This window comes from Anolis sagrei, chromosome 7 (assembly GCF_037176765.1).
Source record: "Anolis sagrei isolate rAnoSag1 chromosome 7, rAnoSag1.mat, whole genome shotgun sequence".
Taxonomy (NCBI): Eukaryota; Metazoa; Chordata; class Lepidosauria; order Squamata; family Dactyloidae; genus Anolis; species Anolis sagrei.
The window spans coordinates 17,608,626-17,623,990 of record NC_090027.1 but is presented as its reverse complement, the minus strand read 5'-3'; the positions used below and the strand labels follow the sequence as shown (position 1 = coordinate 17,623,990).

Below are 15,365 nucleotides of genomic sequence, written 5' to 3'. Positions count from 1 at the left end.
GTTGGCACAAATACCTGATATGCCCAAATATGAACACTGGTGGAGTTTGGGGAAAATAGACCTTGATATTTGTGAGTTGCAGTTGCAGTTGCTGGTATTTATAGTTCACCTACAATCAAAGAGCACTCAGAACCTCACCAACGATAGAATTGGGCCAAATTTGGCACACAGAGATTACATGACTGACAGAAAATACTGGAAGGGTTTGGTGAGCATCGATCTTGAGTTCTGGAGTTGTAGTTCAACTACATCCAAAAAGCACTGTGGAGTCAAAGAATGATGCATCTGGACCAAACTTGGCATGAAAATACTGGAAGGGTTGGTGGGCATTGACTTTGAGTTTTGGAGTTGTAGTTCACCTACATCCAGGGAGCACTGTGGACTCAAAAAATGATGCATCTGGACCAAACTTGGCACGAGTACTCAATATGCCCAAAGTGAACACTGGTGGAATTTGAAATAGACCTTGACATTTGGGATTTGTAGTTTACCTTCAATCAAAAAGCATTCTGAACCCCACCAACAATAGAGTTGGGCCAAATTTGGCACACAGAAATCCCATGACCAACAGAAAATACTGGAAGGGTTTGGTGGGCATTGATCTTGAGTTTTGGAGTTGTAGTTCAACTACATCCAAAACGCACTGTGGAGTCAAAGAAAGATGGATCTGGACCAAACTTGGAACAGATACTCAATATGACCAAATGTGAACACTGGTGGAATTTGGGGAAAATAGACCTTGACATTTGGGAATTGTAGTTGTTGGGATTTGTAGTTTACCTTCAATCAAAGAGCATTCTGAACCCCGCCAACAATAGAATTGGGCCAAATCTGGCACACAGAAATTACATGACCGACAGAAAATACTGGAAGGGTTTGGTGAGCATTGATCTTGAGTTTTGGAGTTGTAGTTCACCTACATCCAGGGAGCACTGTGGACTCAAAAAAATGATGCATCTGGACCAAACTTGGCATGAGTACTCAATATGCCCAAAGTGAACACTGGTGGAGTTTGGGAAAAATAGATCTTGACATTTGGGAGTTGTAGTTGCTGGGATTTATAGTTCACCTACAATCAAAGAGCATTCTGAACCCCACCAATGATAGAATTGGGCCAAACTTTCCACACAGAACTCCCATGATACTGTAAAATACTGTATTATCTGTTGGACTCTGGTGACCCATTTGATACCCCCTCATGACACCCCCCAGGGGTCCCAATCCCCAGTTGAGAAACGCTGATCCAGACACACGTAGGCATGGATCTCTCAATTCCTGCGCTCATACTCTATGCAGAATTGGCCTAAGGCAGCTGATCTCCCATTGCAGTGACTATGCAATGGCTCATCTTATTGCTGCTGGCTTTCCATGCTTCACAACCACATATGCACATACAACTTCCCCACCTTCACCAATCACTTAACCATGGCACTAGCCACAGGGGACAAAGCCTGACCTCTGGCAAAAGAGAGCTGGCCTTTTCTGGACCCCAAGGAAAGGCTGTCAGGTTGCTGTTTTATTTAAATTGCCTCTCTTCTTGAGAATTTATGGCCGTCCGAAAAAGCAATTGCTCCTTAACGCTGTAGGGAGTGCAACATGACCCAAAGCCTCAAGTTACAAACTCAAACACCCACTTGCCAAAATGACCCAGGCCTCAAGCTTTGATAATTTGAAATCTGTGGAAGGAGGGGGTGGATTTGGTATCCCATGGGGCTCATGCCACACATATCGGGAAGATAAAATCAAGGAAGGAAATACCCTAAGCACCTGAGCATCCCAAGATGCCAATAACAACTCACGAGACACTAAAATGTTACTTTCATGGATAGTATTACAGAAATGTGTGAGTTCTGGGACAATATGGGGACTTTTCCCCCAGCGATTAATTTTTCTGTAATGCAAAGAACTGTGGGGAGCCTTCATTGTTTATATTTTTCCCTTGAAGAAGTCCTCAAGCTTTCTGTAACTCTAACTGGAATCCTTAGAAAGGCTAGTTCAGGCATGGGCAAACTTCAGTCGTCCAGGTATTTTGGACTCCAACTCCCACCATTCCTAACAGCCTCAGGCCCCTTCCTTTCCCCCGGTGGTGCAGTGGGTTAAACCTTGTGCCAGCAGGACTGAAGACTTAACAGGTCGGAGGTGTGAATACAGAGAGAGTGCGGGTGAGCTCCCTCTGTCAGCTCTAGCTCCCCATGCGGGGATATGAGAGAAGCCTCCCACAAGGATGGTAAAACATCAAAAACATCCAGGCATCCCCTGGGCAACGTCCTTACAGACGGCCAATTCTCACACACCAGAAGTGACTTGCAGTTTCTCAATTTGCTCCTGTCACAAAAAAAGAAAACCCTGGTGCTTGGTACAATCAGGTTATTAGTGCCATATGTCCACTTTGCACATCTGTAAGTGTGATAGAATCATAGAACCATATAATCATAGAGTTGGAAGAGACTTCATGGGCCAGCCAATCCAACCCCCTGCCAAAAAACAGAAAAATCACATTCAAAGCACCCCTGACAGATGGCCATCCAACCTCTGTTTAAAAGCCTCCAAAGAAGGAGCCTCCACCTCATGAAGAGAGTTCCACTGCTGAACAACTCTCACAGTCAGGAAGTTCTTTCTCATGTTCAGGTGGAATCTCCTTTCCTGTCGTTTGAAGCCATTGTTCTACATCCTAGTCTCCAGGGCAGCAGAAAACAAGCCTGCTCCCTCCTCCCTATGACTTCCCCTCACATCTTGATACATGGCCCTCATCATATCTTCTCTCAGCCTTCTCTTCTGCAGGCTAAAAATGCCCAGCTCTTTAAGCCGCTCCTCATAGGGCTTATTCTCCAGACCTTTGGTCATTTTAGTTGCCGTCCTCTGGACATGTTCCAGCTTGTTACCATCTCCCTTCAGTTGCGGTGCTCAGAATTGGACATAGTGTGATTCCAGGTATGGTCTGACCAAGGCAGAATAGAGGGGTAGCAGAGGGCCAGGTCACAGTTCCTCAAACTGTTGGAGGGCCAGATTATAATTAGAAAAAAGCATGAATGAATTCCTATGAACACTGCAAAAAAAAAAACACTTTAAAACAACACAATAATTAAAATGAAGAACAATTTTAACAAATATAAACTTATTAGTTTTTCAATGGGAAGTGTTTGCCTGCTTTTGGCTGATGAGATAGGATTGTTGCTGCTGCTGCTGTTGTTGTTGTTGTGTGCTTTCAAGTCATTTCAGACTTAGGTTGACCCTGAGCGAGGGCCGGGTAAATGACCTTGTAGGGCCGTATTCGCCTCCTGGGCCTTAGTTTGAGGACCCCTGATCTAGACAATATACTACTATTGATGCAGGCCAAAATCTCATTGGCTTTTTTAGCTGCTGCATGACATTGTTGGCTCATGTTTAACTTGTTGTCCACAAGGACTTCAAGATCTTTTTCACATGTACTGCTATCTCGATAAAATAGTAAAGAGTAGAGACATCACACTGGCAACAAAGATCCGCCTAGTCAAAGCCATGGGATTCCCTGTAGTAACCTACGGATGTGAGAGCTGGACCTTAGGGAAGGCTGAGCGAAGGAAGAGAGATGCTTTTGAACTGTGGTGTTGGAGGAAAGTTCTGAGAGTGCCTTGGACTGCGAGAAGATCCAACCAGTCCATCCCCCAGGAAATAAAGCCCGACTGCTCATTGGAGGGAAGAATACTAGAGGCAAAGATGAAGTACTTTGGCCACATCATGAGGAGACAGCAAAGCCTAGAGAAGACAATTATGCTGGGGAAAGTAGAAGGTAAAAGGAAGAGGGGCCGACCAAGGGCAAGATGGATGGATGGCATCCTTGAAGTGACTGGACTGACCTTGAAGGAGCTGGGAGTGGTGACGGCCAACAGGGAGCTCTGGCATGGGCTGGTCCATGAGGTCACGAAGAGTCGGAGACGACTGAACGAATGAACAACAACAACTGCTATTAGTTTCGAATTCCAGCCCATTTCTGATTATCTACTTGTTCCACCTCACTTTTTAATTTTAAATTAAGGCTTTGAATTGGATGTATTGCTAAACTTATTTTTTTTAATTATGTTGTAGCTTTTTTGCAAAACAGGGTCCAAATTGGCTTTGCACCACATATGGTTTTTGCAGTTTTTAAAAAACTTGCATTGCAAGCTACTTTGGGTCTCTTGTTGAGAGAACAGTGGGCTATAAAGAAAAGCAACAAGGCAACAATGGCAGCACTCTCAAACATGGAGCCTTAGGTGATCTCAGCATAAAGCAGGAGGATGTGGACACAGATATTGCCTTTATTTATTTATTTATTTATTTACATCACTTATATCCCGCCCATATCAGCCCGCAGGCGACTCAGGGCGGTCTACATATCGGCACAATTCGATGCCATCAATACAATACAACAGCAAAACAATTAAGTGCATTTAGACAAAAAAGACAATAACAATTTAAAAAGAGCTATATCATCTCATTCCAATCCTCATCCGTTTCATCATCTTGACCGTTCCTGGGTCATTCTCCATCTCAAGCTTGACTATTCCGGGGTTCCGAATGCTTGCTCGAAGAGCCAGGTTTTTACTCTCTTCCAAAAAGTCAGGAGGGAGGGGGCTGATCTAATATCCCTAGGCAGGGAGTTCCACAGCCGAGGGGCCACCACAGAGAAGGCCCTGTCCCTCGTCCCTGCCAAGCGTGCTTGCGAAGCAGACGGGATCGAGAGCAGGGCCTCCTCAGATGATCTTAACTTCCTGGAGGGTTCGTAGGAAGAGATGCATTCGGATAGGTAGGCTGGGCTGGAACCGTTTAGGGCTTTATAGGCTAAATCCAGCACTTTGAATTGAGTCCGGTAGCAAACTGGCAGCCAGTGGAGCTGATGCAGCAGAGGAGTTGTGTGCTCCCTGAGCGCCGCTCCTGTTAGCAACCTGGCTGCCACATGCTGGACCATTTGAAGCTTCTGGGCCGTCTTCAAAGGCAACCCCACGTAGAGCGTGTTGCAGTAATCTATGCAGGATGTAACCGGAGTGTGCACTACCGTGGCCAAGTCAGACATCCCAAGGTATGGGCGCAGCTGGCGCACAAGGTTTAGTTGTGCAAATGCTCCCCTGGTCACCGCCGAAACCTGGGGTTCCAGGCTCAGCGATGAATCCAGGATCACACCCAAGCTGCGAACCTGCGTCTTCAGGGGGAGTGTAACTCCGTCTAACACAGGCTGTAACCCTATGCCCTGTTCGGCCTTTCGACTGACCAGGAGTGCCTCTGTCTTGTCTGGATTCAGTTTCAATTTGTTTCCAGTAGCCAAACCTTTGTCCATCCCAATTTGGCAGTTTCTTGGTAAATACTGTCAGGCGTAATCACTCTCTGTTCCTGGCATCTGGCAGCAGATAGCAGTCTCATAAACCTTTCTACCTTCCATTCTCTGCAGTTCAACAGTTTGACTTTCAGCCAGCCTGAGCACTGGAAGGAGAAACCACCTTGGGCCTGGGCAGCTTCCAATTTCAAATCCTAGCCATGTCGATCTCTCCCTCCTCTGCCCCACTGTTGTGCCAATCAATAAATGTTAAACATCAGCAGGCTTTTCTTTTCTTTCAGCATGGAAAGACAACTTGGGGGACGGGTAGGAGAGCTAAAAAGCAGGCACACTCACCCCTCCTGGTTTGACATGCGGGTAACCTGGCAATTTCCAACTTCATTAAAGTGAAGCTTGCGGTGATCAGCATGACAATGGCATACCTGAAGCTCCTTTTTAGAGCAGCCCAGTGACCCATAAATTCTTTACAGCTCTGCCTATTGTCTCTTTCGCTGCTTTAGGTAGCTTGAAGAGCAAAGAAGAGGAGATAAGGCAGACGATTTCCATTTTTTATAAACCATCCCCCAATGCCATTTATCTTGCATTGAGTGCAGAGGGAGGAAATCTAAACCAGCCAGAAGTGTTCAGGGAGAAATTTAAATCCAAGACATTATTTTTGGTCAGGTGACCGATTTTGGGAACTTGTTCCTTTCTTGTCTGCCTCTGCCTCATTTTGGACATTTGTATGCTAGCAGTCCTTTTTAATGCTGCGTCTTCTCTTTCTTTATTCAAGTTTTGAATCATCCTCTTTTTATCATTTCCTTTGCAAAGTCTTCTGGCTAGTACTGTTTCTAAAACCTTCTGGATTGCACCAATGGGGATGCATGAAGTAAAACTAGGCATTGTTAATATACAGTACCATAGGATATAGCCAGGTACAAATTTATACCCTTAGCTTAATGTTTTCGAAGGCTTTCATGGCCAGAATCACTAGGTTGCTATGGGTTTTTCAGGTTGTGGTGCAGCTGGCTGGGAGTCAGCTGCATTAAGATCACTATTGACCAAAAGGTCATGAGTTCGAAGCCAGCCTGCGTCGGAGTGAACTTCCGACCACTTTGTGTAGCTTGCTGTCAACCTTAGCAGCCCGAAAGACAGTTCCATCTGTCAAGTAGGAAATTTAGGTACCGCTTATGTAGGGAGGCTAATTTATGATGCCATAAAAACTTCCAGCAAGCATACAAAGAATGAGGAAGTACTTCATCAATACCATAGGATATAACCAGGCACAAATTTAGACTCTTAGCTCAGTGTTGTTGAAAGCTTTCATAGTCAGAATCACTGGGTTGCTGTGAGTTTTTTAGGCTGTATGGCCATGTTCCAGAAGCATTCTCTCCTGACGTTCTGCCTGCATCTATGACAGGCATTCTCAGAGGTTGAGGGGGCTGTTGGAAACTAGGCAAGTGATCTGTGGAATGTCTAAGGTGAAATAAAGAACTCTGTCTGTTTGAGGCAAATATGAATGTTGTAATTGATGATCTTGATTCACATTGAATAGCCTTTCAGCTTCAAAGCCTGGCTGCTTCCTTACTGGGGAATTCTTTGTTGGGATATGTTACTTGGCATTGATTGTTTCCTGTCTGGAATTCCCTTGTTTTCTGAGTGTTCTTTATTTATTGTCCTGATTTTAGAGTTTTTTAAAAATATTGGTAGCCTGAGTTTGTTCATTTTCATGGTTTCCTCCTTTCTGTTGAAATTTTCCACTTGCTAGTATATGGCAGGGTTGCTGTGAATTTTCAAGGCTATATGACCATGTTCCAGAAGCATTCTCTCCTGATGTTTCACCCACATCCATGGCAGGCATCCTCAGAGGTTGTGAGGTCTCTTAAAAACTAGGCAAGTTAGGTTTATATATCTGTGGAAAGTTCATAGTGGGAGAAAGAACTCTTGTCTGTTTGAGACACATGTAAATGTTGTGATTTGCCACCTTGATTAGCATTTAATGACCTTGCAGTTTCAAGGCCTGGCTTGTTACTGCCTGGGGGAATCCTTTTTGGGAGGTGTTGGCTAGCCCTGATTTATTCTTGCCTGGAATTCCCCTGCTTTTTGAGCAAAGTTAAAAGAGAATCAATCCCTGAATGTGACTGTTGAATAATTTGAGCACAGGAACAAGGGGAGTACTGTATACAGAGAAATAGACAGTGAAATAGACAGTGATAACAGAAAAGGACCTCTTCCACAAAATCTGGGAAATCAAAGTAGAATCTAAACCAAGAGTGGGGATGCTTTATGATCATCATGGTTAATCTGTCTTTCTCTTTCTTCCATCTCATCTTTTCTCTCAGTTCCACCTCAATTAGTGACCCGTCCTCGGGATCAAATTGTAACCCAAGGCCGAACAGTGACGTTTCAATGTGAGACTAAAGGAAACCCACCACCTGCTGTGTTTTGGCAAAAGGAAGGGAGTCAAGTAAGTATAGGATGATAATTTTGGCTACTGTATACATGTAAGTTTGTGTATGTTCTTGCTGTATTTATATCCTGTTTATATTCCAAATGGAGACTCAAAGTGGCTTAGGTAAGGTTTTCCCCTGACATGAAGTCCAGTCATGTCCGATTCTGGGGTGTGGTGCTCATCTCCATTTCTAAGCCAAAGGGCCGGTGTTGTCCGTAGACACCTGCAAGGTCATGTGGCCGGTATGACTGCATGGAGTGCTGTTACCTTCCCGCCGGAGCGGTACCTATTGATCTACTTACATTTTGCATGTTTTCAAATTGCTAGGTTGGCAGAAGTTGGGGCTGACAGTGGAAGCTCTCCCCACTCCCCGGATTCAAACCTGCAACCTTTTTGTCAACAAGTTCAGCACTTTAACCCACTGTGCCACCAGGGACTATTGTAAGTGGTTTACAATAGTTCAAATGATGGAGCTGCAGTGGCGCAATGAGTTAAAGGAGCTATTGTGTCCATGCAAGAGAGGCATTGTGGGAAATTATTACTCTGCAAAATGCTGCTGGGAAATTGATTTCTACTGATGTCAGGAGCCAGTGGTGACTTGTGGTTTCCATAGCAGAAGTTGATTTAAAAACTCTTATTTTAATTTTAAAGGAGCTTTCCAAAATACTCAATGGGAAAAGAGAGAGAGGGATTCAGGACCTTGGATAGCTCCATGAAAGCTTAGTCTGACATATCAAGTCGATTCACTGCCACACTAATATGGAAGCAACTACTTGCCTTTAGGGGGGATTAGCAGTATTTCTCCTAGTGCCGGCTGAACTGCTGAACGGAAGATCGGCAGTTCGAATACATGAGATGTGGTGAGCTCCTGTCTGTCAGCTCCAGCTTCCCATGCAGGGACCTAAGAGAAGCCTCCCACAGGATGGTAACACATCCGGGCATCCCTTGGGGGGGGGGGGGGGGATTTGCACCAGCTGAACTGAAGGTCAGCAGTTTGAATACATGAGATGGGGTGAGCTCCTGTCTGTCAGCTCCAGCTTTCCCATGCAGGGACATAAGAGAAGCCTCCTACAGGATGGTAACACATCCGGGCATCCCTTGGGGGGGATTTGCACTGGCTGAACTGAAGATCAGCAGTTTGAATACATGAGATGGGGTGAGCTCCTGTCTGTCAGCTCCAGCTTTCCATGCAGGGACATAAGAGAAGCCTCCCACAGGATGGTAACACATCCGAGCATCCCCTGGGCAACGTCTCTGCAGATGGCCAATCCTCTCACACCAAAAGCAACTTGCAGTTTCTGACATGAATAGTTCAAACAGACATAACTTAAAAATTCATGGTGCACAACAGTTTCGAATGTAATTGAATTCAATTCAAATGTTTTATAAATATAAAATATTAAAAAGAAAGCAGTAAGTGGAAAATCAGCTTGGGTCCAGAATATTTGAATGGCCACATCTCCCTGTATGTGCCCATCTGCAGAGACCCTTCTGTCCATCCATTGATTCCTATTATTGGGAGAAAGCTGAGCTATAAATGAATGAATCAGATAAATAAATAATATCAAGCCCATTGTGTGAGGCCTGCCCCCTCTAAGCAACCAGTCCTCAAGGAAGTCTTCACCTGTTTGTGGAGCCAATTCTGAGACCAAGAAATGCAATCAGGTTTTATGAATACAAGAATCGACTGTATTCACATTGCCGCAGTATCCTGTTTCTCGAGTTCATGAGCTTCTTTCTTTGTCGTCGTTCTGGTTTTAGGTTTTAAAACTACTAAAACACAACAAATAATATGGGAGGAAGTGCTCTTTACTGTAAGTAATTCATCCTGTATCCCAGACTTCAGAGCAAGAGCTGAGATTTTATATCAGTAGTATTTCTAAGCCTGAAAAGCCATAGTCTGCCAACTAGAGTGAGTGGGATGCAGGTACGTCTCCAGAGAGACCCACTTCCTTGCAATGAACAATTGGCGTTTTCTAAGTTGCCTTTAAATAGCTCTGGGCAATTACTGTGTCAGTTACTCATATCCTGAGAGAGTAAGTGATGGAAAGACAAGAAGAAAGAGATACAGCACAGCACAGATCTTCATGTCACACAGCATATGTAGATACACAGCTTGGAAGTCACTCATTGTTTCCCAGTGGCATAATTCAGCTACATTATGATTGGAATGCATTGAGGGATAACATCCCTTTTTTTTGCAGTTTAACAATAGCTGATTTAGTTACTTTCATAGTTGAAGGTTTGCGAAATTTTCTTTGTACCATACACCCAGTAGCCGATATCATTCTCATCCTTTAAAGTAATGGAAAGTCTCTATTTTAATTCCTTTTGTACAGAGAAAGCAAAGACCTAACTCCATTTGCTAGCTCCAGGTAGGGCAGACAAGTTAGAGCCTCTGATAAGGTAAAGGCCACCCCAGATCTTCTGGGGAGGCCCTTCTCTTGGCCCCACCTCTGTCCCAAACATGCTTGGCAGGGACAAGGGACAGGGCCTTCTTGGTGGTGGCCCCACACCTGTGGAACTCACTCCCCAAGGAAGTTAGGTCATCTTCATCCCTCCTCACCTTTAGAAAAAAAGTTAAAAATGTGGATGTGGGACCAGGCCTTCAGGTAATTAAGTGGACAGTGACAATAACAATGTTGACAATTACTTGGAAATGGATTATAGATAAGTTTGATGGAGCATCCAACCACAGTTTTTGGCTAATAATAACCACCAGAGTGGTAATTCTTAGTAGATTTTAATTGTATTGTTTTAATGTTTTTAACTATTTATAATTATTGACTGTTTGTTTTTATTATGTATATATTGAGGCATCAAATTGCTGCTGACTGGACCCCCCCCCCAGGGGATTGAGAGGGGCAGGGTACAAATATTCAAAATAAATAAATAAATAATAAGGTAAAGGTTTCCCCTTGACATTAAGCCTAGTCATGTCCGACTCTGGTGGGTGGTGCTCATCTCCATTTCTAAGCCAAAGAGCCAGTGTTGTCCATAGACGCCTCCTAGGTCATTTGGCCAGCATGACTACATGGAGTGCCATTACTTTCCCACAGGAGCAGTACCTGTTGATCTACTCACTTGTGCATGCTTTAGAACTGCTAGGTTGGCAGAAGCTGGGCCTAACAGCAGGAACTCATCCCGCTCCCTGGATTCAAACTGCCGACCTTTTGATCAGTAAGTTCAGCAGCTCAGCAGTTTAATTCACTGTGCCATCAAGAGCTTCAGATCCCGTGATAGTCTCCCCATAATGAATATGGGCATTTATATAAATAAAAAGGTAATGTTCATTTGTGGTATTAACATAACTCAAAAACCACTGGACGAATTGACACCAAATTTGGACACAATACACCTATCAGGCCAAGGAGTCATGTCAGGAGCAACCTAAGAAACTGCAAGTCACTTCTGGTGTGAGAGAATTGGCTGTCTGCAAGGACATTGCCCAGGGGACGCCCGGATGTTTTGATGTTTTATCATCCTTGTGGGAGGTTTCTCTCATGTCCCTGCATGAGGAGCTGGAACTGATAGAGGGAGCTCATCTGCCTCTCCCCGGATTCGAACCTGCAACCTGTCGGTCTTCAGTCCTGCCGCCACAGGGGTTTAAACTACTGTGCCAAGGGTTTAACCTACTGTGCCAAAAAGGGCCAAGGAGTGACCATCACTCATAAAAACTGAAAAACACAGCAGAAGGGACTTAAAAAAACAAAAAAATCATTACAACTCATCACATAAACACACACGTATACGCAAACACACATATATACACAAAAACACAAATATATACACACACAAAGCACATATACACAGACTTGGCCACAGCAACACGTGGCAGGGGTCAGCTAGTAAAAAATAAAAAAGCTATTGTGTCCCTGCAAGAAAGGCATTATGGGAAATGATTACTCTGCAAAATTCTGGTGGAAAATTGATTTCCACTGAGGTCAGGAGTCAGTTATGACTGCTGGTTCCCATATCAGATAGTTGATTTTAAAAACTCTAATTTACGGTAATTTTCAAGGAGCTTTCCAAAATGCTGAATGGGAATAGAGAGTGGGGGGATTCAGCACCTTGGATAGCTCCATAAAAGCTTTGTCTGACATATCAAGCCACACTCATATGGAAGTGACTAGTTGCCTTTGGGGGGATTTGCAGTATTCCTCTAGCACAAAAAAAATTCTTCTATGTTTTCAGTTAGTGGGGACTTAACATATCTTGTTCTTTTAACTTTTTTTCCTGTAGATCCTGCTGTTTCCCAGTCAGCCGCCTCAAGCTATGGGCCGCTTTTCTGTATCACCAAGTGGCGAGATGACAATCACAGATGCACAGACCTCTGATTCAGGCTACTACATGTGCCAGGCAATTAGTGTGGCAGGAAGCATCTTGGCCAAAGCACTCCTGGAGGTGGAAGATGGTAAGCTATCTGTTCCATGCCAAAGCTGAGTTTCAGCACTGCAGGAAAACCTGACTGATAAGTTACACCAAACCCATAAGAAGTTATTGGGAAGGGTTTATCTTGTAGTAGCAGTAGTGTTGTGGAGGCTGGGGGTGAGTGGGCATATATTTCACTGAAAGACCTGTCATAGAAATGAGGGCAGAGGAAGAAATTTAATGAATCTGACCAAGGATCCATCTAGTTCAGGGCTAGGCTTCTACAGAGGGTGTGGAGACCAATATTTATTTATTTAAGACATTTATATGCCGCCCTTCTCACCCCAAAGGGGCATAGTACAACATCAGTATTAAATATTACTATATTGTACTATATGATTATATTGTAATATTATTAGTAATATTACATGTAATATAAATATACAATTATAATATCATATTATTATTAGTATTATATTGCATTACATTATAATATTATAAATATATGTATATATATAATATATTATATTGCATTACATTATATCGTCACCTCATAGCACCTCCTCTGGAAATTCCCATTTCCCATTATAGTTACAGTTTTCAATCAAGCAACTTTAGGCATACAAGTTTTCTGCTGGGCCCAACATGGTATACTGGTTTGAATGTTGGATTGGGATTCTGAGGGACCAAGGTTTGAAGTCCTGCTCAATTGTGGAAACCCACTGGGTAACTTTGGACAGATCACACTCTCTCATCTTCAGAGGAAGATGGAGGCAAACACCTTCTAAATGAATCTTGCCAAGAACCCTGAGATAGAATCACTGTAAGTCAGCTATAGTGAAGACATCTGACCTTGTGCGTTGCTACTCTGCTGCTGAGTATGCATGCCAAATGTGGAACACGTCTCACCACGCTAAAGCAATGGATGTCGCTCTTAATTAACCATGCCACATTATCACAGAATGTCTGTGCCCTACACCACTGAGGAAGTTACACTGTTCAGCCGGTATTGGGCCCCCTGACACCCACCAGGAAGTAGCAGCCAATAATGAAAGGACCAAGGTAGTGACATCTCTGGCCCATCCTCTGTTTGGATATCAGCCAGCAAACCAATGCCTTAAATCAAGAAATAGTTTTCTAAGATCTACAGAGATACTCGCAGGAACACCTCAGCTAGTGAGAGTCCAAAAGTGGCAGGCTAAAACCCCAATCCATGGCTGATACCGAATGAGAGACTCCCTCCTGGGTACACAGAAGACTGGGCAACTTGGAAGGCACTTTCTGGCACCACAAGATGCAGAACCAACCATAAGAAATGGGGCCACAAAGTGGAGTCCACAACATGCGAGTGTGGAGAAGAGCAAACCACAGACCACCTATTACAATGCAGTCTGAGCCCTGCCACATACACAGTGGAGGATCTTCTTATAGCAACACTAGAGGCACTCCAAGTGGCCAGTTACTGGTCAAAGGACATTTAATATAATGCCAAGTTTTTAACTTGGTGTTTTCTTAAATATATTACAACTGTACCCTTGGTTTAGGAGCCCCCGGTGGCGCAGTGGGTTAAAGCACTGAGCTGCTGAGCTTGTTGATCGAAAGGTTGCAGGTTCGATTCCGGGGAGCGGCGTGAGCTTCTGCTGTCAGCCCTAGCTTCTGCCAACCTAGCAGTTGGAAAACATGCAAATGTGAGTAGATCAATAGGTACCGCTCCGGCGGGAAGGTAACGGCGCTCCATGCAGTCATGCCGGCCACATGACCTTGGAGGTGTCTACGGACAACGCTGGCTCTTCGGCTTAGAAATGGAGATGAGCACCACACCCCAGAGACAGACATGACTGGACTTAATGTCAGGGGACTACCTTTACCTTTACCTTTACCTTTACCCTTGGTTTGCTCCTAATACGATAAATTAAAAAAGTCAGAAACAAGTTGAAGGAACAACAACAACATGGCAGAAATGAGAACTCTTTTCCTGCATCCCTCTGCCTAATGACAGGACTGTTTGTAAAGGCAGGAGGTATCAAGAGCTGGCCTGGCCTGCAGAGACTCTCAGTTTGACCCAGTGCCCACTTTGTCTATTTTTATGCCCAGTAGGCCGGGTGCCTTGGTGAACTAGTGACCTGGAAATGAAAAGCTTTGTACTCCCTTCTTTCACTGTCCCCTGCCACCCACAGAACTTCTCCCTAGAGACCAACCCTCTTCCTTTGATAGAGTCCTCCCCCCTCTCTTTTTAATGGTCACACCTGATCCATTGGTGACAAACAATTGGAAGAGATTACCATCACAAAGAAGGTTGTAACCCTGAAATCCTCATTTAGTCCCAGCATCATCAGCTGGGTTTCTAGGGCAACAAGCACACTTTTCCAAAACTGCCTCGGCGTGCCCCTTCTTCTTTGTCTATGTCTGCATGTCACCAAGTGACACGTTTTCTTCCTTTTGGGTTGCATTATTGATCACCCGGGTCTACCCAGTAGGTCTTAGCAAGTGGACAAGGGTGTTGGCCACTCATTCTGTCAACACAGAGGAGCTAAGGTGGGCTTCTGGTCTTCGGTGCTCCATTACAACGCACAGAAGTAAGGAAGAAGGCAGCTGGGGCTTGTGAACCCTCCTGGCAGTTGCACCACTGATGTGCCATCAAATATGATGTCAAGTGGTTTTCCCTGCCACGTTGGGAGGAAGTGCCGATGATTTGTCTTCTGCCGAAGTGATGAGCAGGGGGCCCTCATGCTGAAAGCCTGGCAGCTGCGACAGATGATTCCTATCTGCATCCAGCTCCTTTGCTGTGATTGATTTTCTCCCTCCCCTTCCCTGCTTCCCTGTGTGTGTGCTTTCGCTGCTGATTGTTACTGGGAAATTCAATTGTGTGTGAACTCTTGAGCGCCCTTTGTCCGTTTGTGGCTTCCTAGTCGATAGAGAGTAATTAGGGCCGTAAATAACGGGCCAAGCCTGCGAGTTCCCTGGGCTGCTGGACAGGGAGGTGAAGCTTAGCTGCCTCTTGGGTTTAGTTTCAGAGTATTAGAAGGCCACTTCTTTCAGATAGGCGGCACACTAATCCAGCTCTGATGTTCTCTCCCTTTGAGTCCTGCTGCTAAAGAGGGCAGTAGTTCAAGTGAACTGCTTATATATTAGGAGAAGGGGTGGGAAGGTCCATCCCGCAGAACATGATGTCACTCTGGGTAGCCATGTTTACATGCTTAGTCCCTTCTACAGCTTAAGGATGGGGAAAGTGGTGCTTATTCTGGTTCTTATGGGCTTTTTTTAGTGATAGGG

At 44.5% G+C, this 15,365-nt stretch overlaps 1 protein-coding gene across 3 annotated transcripts in view; it reads left to right on the top strand.

Annotated features, from left to right (window-relative positions):
- Positions 1-15,365, top strand: part of ROBO3 (roundabout guidance receptor 3) — a 385,628-nt gene that overhangs the window by 301,688 nt on the left and 68,575 nt on the right. For all 3 annotated transcript variants that reach the window (XM_067470700.1, XM_067470699.1, XM_067470701.1), the window contains exons 7-8: positions 7,612-7,736; positions 11,964-12,135. In XM_067470700.1, coding sequence (XP_067326801.1) covers positions 7,612-7,736; positions 11,964-12,135 — 297 coding nt within the window. The remainder of the gene's footprint in view (positions 1-7,611; positions 7,737-11,963; positions 12,136-15,365) is intronic.